The 7231-nt window shown below is 32.7% G+C and overlaps 1 protein-coding gene across 1 annotated transcript; it reads left to right on the top strand.

The window, feature by feature from the left end:
* On the top strand, nucleotides 1-5161 carry LOC127878960 (uncharacterized). The gene is made up of 3 exons (XM_052425524.1): nucleotides 1-629; nucleotides 1162-2216; nucleotides 3257-5161. The coding sequence occupies exons 1-3, from the start codon at nucleotides 295-297 to the stop codon at nucleotides 3631-3633; spliced, it is 1767 nt and encodes a 588-aa protein (XP_052281484.1). The 5' UTR covers nucleotides 1-294; the 3' UTR covers nucleotides 3634-5161.
* Nucleotides 5162-7231: the final 2070 nt, after the last annotated feature.

Genomic DNA, 7231 nt, shown 5'->3' with positions numbered 1-7231 from the left:
TTGTATGCACACATAAACTAGTTGTTAAAGCTCTGTGGGCCAATATGGTTTTATCTTACCCATGTCACATGACTGGTGATATTAATACTTTGTTTGCTGGAGATATAAACTTGCCAACAAACCGAAGTTGATATTTATTTGAATCTGTTTAGTTGAACATTAAGTGTTGATAGACATTGGACATTATAGCTAGATGGAGTGTTTTTTGTTTGTTTAATAGTCGATGAGCCTAGATGCCTTATTATTTGAGTTAAATCAAAGATGTACTGAATAAAGTATTCAGTGGTCAGCAAAATGGCAGCTTTTTCGAAATCCACCACTGAAAAAGGAAATGACTGGGTCCAAGACTTTTTGTGCTCGGCGTGCGAAGACGAGAAACTGGACGAATCTGCTGATTTCTACTGTGACTCTTGCGAGAAGTTTTACTGCCGAAAATGTATTCACTTGCACGGCCAATTGTTTAAGAAACATTCCACTCATGGAAGGAGTGATTTGAAGAAATGGCCAGTGGTCAAAAAGGTGGAAGATTTTCTTCTTAAATGTGATGTTCACAAAGAAGAAAACCTTGTAAGTTTTTGCAAAGACCATAGCAAGCTGTGCTGCAATACTTGTGATTTCCATTATCACAGGTATTTATATGATATTTGTTGTAAAAACTTTAAAGACAAAAAGTGTATTGTTTTAAACTACTATGAAATGAACTTAAATACTCATTGAAAATCAAGTAAATAATATTAATAACACTGATGTTATTTTAAGATATGAACATGTATATTTAAGTTCCGAGTTAAGTTAGAGGTCAACTAAACCAGTTAGATCGTCCAGTGATTTAATTTATGTGAAATTTTACACTTCAAACATTAATGTCACTTATATACTTATTAAATATTAAAAAAAAGAAAGAGATCATAGAAGCCATAACGTTTCAATACTTGTCACACTATTTTGTATGATATGAACCTTAAAAGTTAATGTATGCTACAAAATAACAAAGATTCACACATCATTTACCAAATACATGTACATAATCAATGAATTTGTCTTTTTTACCAAGCTTTTTTTTATCAGATTTACATTAATTTTACCAATCTGTACAAAATTAGTACGTTTGCATCATTTATGAATTATTGGTTTTAATAAAGATAAAATGTTTTCTTACAGGCAATGCAAAACGGTGATGCTTTTATCTGACTTGGTTAAAAATACCTCCACAGACCTTAAACAAGTATCAGTTACTATCCAAACTACTCTGGCAGAACTGAAGAAGCTTCAAGACAATCAGGAGGCTAGCATTCAGTCTGTGCAAAGTTCAAATGATGAGCAGTTACACAAGATACAGGAAACTCGGCAAAAAATACTTGCAGCCTTAAACATGCTTGAAAAGAAAACTCTGCAGGAAATTAAAGATACACTGACAAAACTGCAAGCCTCTTTAAAAAGTGATGTTGACAAATGTTCCACTCTTGGAAATGAATTAAAACAACTTAGAGACGCTATTCAGGACATAAGCGATAAAAGCAAGCAGGAACTATCTTTTATAGCCAGCATTAAATGCAAGGACAAAATACAGCATTTTGAAAACTATCAGAAGAAGAACTTTGCTCAACTAAAATCTTCTATAATTTTCCATCCTAATAGTGAAATAATGCAGTACCTTTCCAAGTTGTCAGGTCTTGGGAAGATTGAACACTATGCCCAGTCATTGACTGCAGTGGGAAATGCAGACAAAATCATAAGGATTGAACACAATGCCCAGTCATTGACTGCAGTGGGAAATGCAGACAAAATCATAAGTATTGATGGGAAGTCTGAGTATGCTGTATGCGTACAGGGTGATTCAACTTGCCTTATCAGAGGCATATGTGTTCTCCCTTGTGGACAAGTCCTTGTTGCAAACTGGTCTAATAAGAAAGTCAAGCTGTTGAACGAGCAGTACCAGGTTGTGAGTCACTGTAGTGTATCTGATGCGCCTTATTTCATATGTCAGATCACACCCAGTGAGGTTGGTGTTACTGTCGGTTCAGAGGTCCAGTTTATCAAAGTCAACAACAACCAGCTGGTGAAAGACAGAAAGCTCAAGTTTCAACATAAATGTTTTGGTATTGCCTCCCACCAGGGAGACCTATTTGTAACCTCTGGTACTGAACTATACAACTACTCGCTGGATGGTAAACTAGTCAGCAAACTTCACGAGAATAAGTCAGATACATCGACAGGTAAGACTCATATTGGATTTATCTCTATGATCAAGAACATATCAGTATAGCAGCAAGACCCTTCAAATTCTGCAGTATTACTCATACAAATAGTTATTAATATACATGTATATTGACTGTCACTCCATGATAGGTATATGAAAAGAAAGTGCATGGCTGTGAAAAGAATAGTTTTTGACCTGTTCTTTATATTTTGTTGTTATCAAATAAACATAGTGTAATATGGCATGTGATTAAGCTTGTTTCTTTATGTTATATACTTATGATTATATTCTTAAATTTGTCTTTTATTGATGCAAACAACAAACAAGAATTAAAAAACAATACTTAATTTATGTGATGATAATTTTAAAGCGAGTATATACGATTTTCTCAAGTATAAATGAAATTATATAAGATGTGTAAAAAACGTATTATATATATATTTCAATATAAAATAAAATAAAAGTTCAGAAGAACATGTGTTGAAAAATGCGAAATAAGCCAGATTGTTAATTCTGAAATCGAAAACGGCTGTGCAGTCGAATTCGCCATCATATCATTGATGTACGATGTGAATCTAAACTTAGTTTTACGGTTCATTTTTAATTTATGCAACGATATATATATACATACGACACACGAACACTAACTCTGGTCCTAATAAAAAGACGAATACTTCGGTTATTGTAGGAAAATATGTTCGTCATTATCGACTCGGGGCGCTAATTTGTCTTTGCTGCATTTTATGAAATTGGTATTTAATGTATAATTTTTCTTGCCTATTTTGTGTTATTGTTACATATTTTATCAATTTATTATAATTTAACACATATAAAAAATCGTATATACTCGCTTTAAGAGGTTGCTTTTGTAATATGTGAAAAAGTACTTGACAGGAAAGTTTCATTATTGTTTATTTTTCTACATTATTGTCCTTAAGTGAAAGTAACAAACGCAACTTAATTCATGATTTTTCACACATACATTTATGCACTATGCGTGTCTGATTTCACTCATAATTATGACAAACGATTATAATCATGTATTCTGTTTTGCAGTCAAAAGTTGTGCAGTGAGCCCGACAGGTGACAAGTTGTATATCATGAACTTAAATCAGGGCAAGGTCCTCACCCTGGCCAGGGATGGATCAGTCCTTTCCATCTTCGAAGACCCTAAATTGCTAGGTCTAACTTGTGTACATGTGACACCTGCAGGCCAGGTGCTGGTATGTGGACGTGATTCCTGTAATATCATACAGATTGACAGTAAGGGCAGTAGGAAGCTGGCCACTCTGGCCACTCTGGCTACAATAAGGTATAGTCTATGGTCGGTCTGCTACAACAGCAACACTGACTCCATTATTGTGGGAACGGATTACAACAAGATCCTGGTGTACAAAGTGAAAGAGCTTATCATTTTTGTTTCTGATTTGTAATGATAAGTGATATAAATTACTATAAAGTGATATAAATTACTATATCTGTTAGTCATTAAGTGCTATGTTACACATATATATATTTGATGTGTAGTAATAAGTCGAAATTAATGACAATAGCTGTTTGTGTAATAGTGTTATGTTACAATTCAAGAATGAATTTGAAGTGTACATACTTATTTTTTTCTTTAAATAATGTTATTACGCATGCTATGTTTAGAATGTGATATATGAGATTGTAACAATGTGTTGATTGGTTCATTTTTTGCTCTTTAAGTGGCTCTGATATATTTAAGTCAAGGGAATACTTATGGCTCAATAATACTAGCGGATATTTTGTCATTAATAGATAGTTTTCACATTAAAACAACTTTGAAATGCGTTGTTATTGTTTTGCAGCTTGTATGATTGTTTTCCATCATTTTGCGCTTTGCTTTGCTAATCATAATGGTGTACCAAACCCTGAGTTGGTAGAGAAAAACATGTTACTCTCTGTTTGTTTTGTATGATATCAGGCGAGGCTTAGAATAAAATAATGGTGAAGCTTGCCAAACCTTAAGTTTATTTTCACCAAGCCTGATATATTAATATACGATCAGGCAGTTGTCTGTTTTTCCGTTCATCATAACTTCGTCTCCATTTTGAAAGAAATAATGACATTATCGCTGAAATGCTGCATTTTTAGCGGGAATGAATATGAGTTTTGATGTTTGACTACTTAATAATGACGTCATGAGCACTTGTGCAAAATACTTGTAAAATATGTGTTTTGCTGTGTTTGTAATTTTTTCTGTCAAAAATATTTGACATCTTTGTATCAAATTGTTGGTTTCGTTGAATCTGATTTTATTATATACCTGTTTAATGCTTTTAACAAAATACAGGTTGTATCAGTCGTTGATATAAAAACCCCGTATTACGCTACTCGCTGTTTCCAATTCCGTATTACCATACTAGCCGGACACCTTTGACCCATTTAATTCAATACATTACGCGCACCGAAAATAGAAATATTTTATATTACAAAATATATTACGTAGTACATCGTGTGACGTCATTTCTGTTATGAAACACAATAGTTTTAACTAAACACAATGGAATTTAAGGACCTGTCGGACGTGGTGTTTTTTAACAGTAAACTATTTGTTAAAAACATCGAACGAATTCATAACGTATTTTGGAGTGTGTGTTTATCATGCATAAATGTATATTTCGATAGGAATACAATAAAATAGTGTGGTTTAAACTAAGTTTCGATTAAGACATGGAAGATAGAAGTGGAAGTGCATATTGTTTCAACGTTTTTGTTATAAACATCGGATTAAAGTTGTCAACTAAATTGTTATAAACATTGGATTAACGATGGCATTAAGTTAAGCGTGTTGGAAACCTGTGTTTTCCCGGTTTGAATGTTAACACGTTAATTTACATAAACTGTATTCATACGCGTATTAAATAAACTATGGCGTACCGTTTTAGTCATTGTTTTGTCAGTTTTGTTAAAGTAAAAAATACAATTATTAACTGTTTTTGTTAGTTGTTGTATATAATAAAAGGAATATTACGCTAGTCAATTGTTCCGACAGTTTGTATCACTCTCGTGGCTTGTGCTATTTCGCATCACACTCGAGGCTCCGCCTCTCGTGTGATACGTCATCACGTAAGCCACTCGAGTGATACAAACTCTTGGAACAATTGACTAGCGTAATATTCCGTATAAATTGTACCAAAAATTGATAATCTAGGTGTTGATTCCAAGTAATATTACCAAACATAGGCTGATTAAACAATTTCCTGTTGAAGTTATATAAAACAATATACCTGGTAGCGTTTTATCAGGCAGATATCAATGTAGTGTATAATAAAGAGTAAAAAAGAATCAATAATGGCCAAAAGGGGGATGATGTATTCAATTCAGCAGTCACTCCAGACTTGAACCAGTTATTTTGAAACTATTTCTAATCCGGGGCCGCAAAGCGAGACATGGTATTATAGTAATTTCCTCAATCTGTTCGTAACACTTTTGAGTCTGCAACACTTTTGTGTCCGTGATGTTGTTCTTATACCTTTTCATGGATGTTCAAGAAACTTGGATCAATTTTTAAGGTCATGAAGCAAACAAAAGGGATAAGTTAGTCAAGCAAAGTAAAGTTCAAAGTCACACTTTAAGGTCAAAAGCCTGTCTATTTTTGTGTCTGATCGAGTTCTCCTATACTGCAGGGCTTTTTTCCTTTTTTGAAAATAGCCCTTTTCCACAATTTTGGGAAATTCACGACTCAAATTTTCACAATTTCAAGAAGTTCACAACTCAAATGTTCACAATTTTAAGAAGTTTGTGACTCTAATTTTCACACTTTTAGAAAGTTTGCAACTCATTTGGGGGCCAAGGCAGCTTCACAAAAACAGGAAAAAATGCCCTGATACTGTTTGAAGCATTTGCATGAAACTTGGCTAAAAGGTGAAGGTCAGGTTTACAGTCAACTCGTACCTAAGTCAACTCGCACGGTAGTCAACTCGCACATTTTTTGGTCAACTCGCACGGTAGTCAACTCATACCTTAGTCGAAATATTGACGTGTTAATGAGTTCTAGATGAGTAATTTATGCAAACACTCAAATGAAAAACACTTTAAGAGTTTAGTTCAATAAAAAAATCTATATTTAAAAAAAACACACACTTAATTGTATTCTTCATATATTTTTTTCAGATTTGCACCAAAATGATTAATTTCAAGATAAATTAACTTAATTGAATCTTGTGCGGTATACAACACCTTTTACACCATTATCCGTGTTGTGACAAACATTACAGCAAAACTGATTTATTAACATACCGAATAACTTTTATTGATTATATATATAATGTTTGGCAATTTTAATGAATGTTCGTTGCATATAACACACCTCTTACACATATTACCCTTGAAAAACACCGACCACAATTAAGTGTAAAAGAAACGTTAAAGGGACATTTCACAGATTTTGGCATGTGTTGAAGTTTGTCATACACATGCTTTATATTGACAACAACATAACCCTCTAAATAATTCAATTGTTTGAGCTACAACATTTTATAATATTTAGGTTTTTAAATCATCAAAAGATGCATATAATGGATGTTTTAAAGCATGGTAAATTTTTAGTATTACTCAACTGTTTCCTCACAAATATCATAACTACAACGATAATTTCTGAATCTGAAACATTTTTTTTTAATTTTGCCAATTTACCAAAACGTCAGAAAGTCCCTTTAATTTTGACAACCATATATTCAGATAATAAAAAAACATCATGTCTATTAACTTTAGTAAAAATATTACTGAAAACATTTCTATTCTCGATTTGACGCATTTTTAGCAAAACAGCAACAATACTTATTTTCAATTTTAGTCAAAACGCCACAAATTTTCCCAGTTCAAAGGGACCCAGCCCATTACCAAAATGGTAACAAACCCACTGATTTACACTTATAAACTAATGATCATAATATATATATATATATATATATATATATATATATATATATATATATATATATATATATATATATATATCCTACATCTATTTCTGAAAAGTTTTTAGGGGGTGTGAGTTGACTT

The sequence above is a fragment of the Dreissena polymorpha genome, chromosome 4 (genome assembly GCF_020536995.1).
Source record: "Dreissena polymorpha isolate Duluth1 chromosome 4, UMN_Dpol_1.0, whole genome shotgun sequence".
Taxonomy (NCBI): Eukaryota; Metazoa; Mollusca; class Bivalvia; order Myida; family Dreissenidae; genus Dreissena; species Dreissena polymorpha.
The sequence above is the reverse complement of the archived record's forward strand: the minus strand, read 5'-3'. Positions and strand labels throughout refer to the sequence as shown.

What these genes read in the sequence shown, in the direction of transcription:
- LOC127878960 (XM_052425524.1), top strand. Translation starts at nt 295, where the DNA reads ATGGCAGCTTTTTCGAAATCCACCACTGAAAAAGGAAATGACTGGGTC. An exon ending in TGTGATTTCCATTATCACAG is followed by an intron (nt 630 to 1,161) that starts GTATTTATATGA and finishes GTTTTCTTACAG; the next exon opens with GCAATGCAAAACGGTGATGC. An exon ending in TAAGTCAGATACATCGACAG is followed by an intron (nt 2,217 to 3,256) that starts GTAAGACTCATA and finishes TCTGTTTTGCAG; the next exon opens with TCAAAAGTTGTGCAGTGAGC.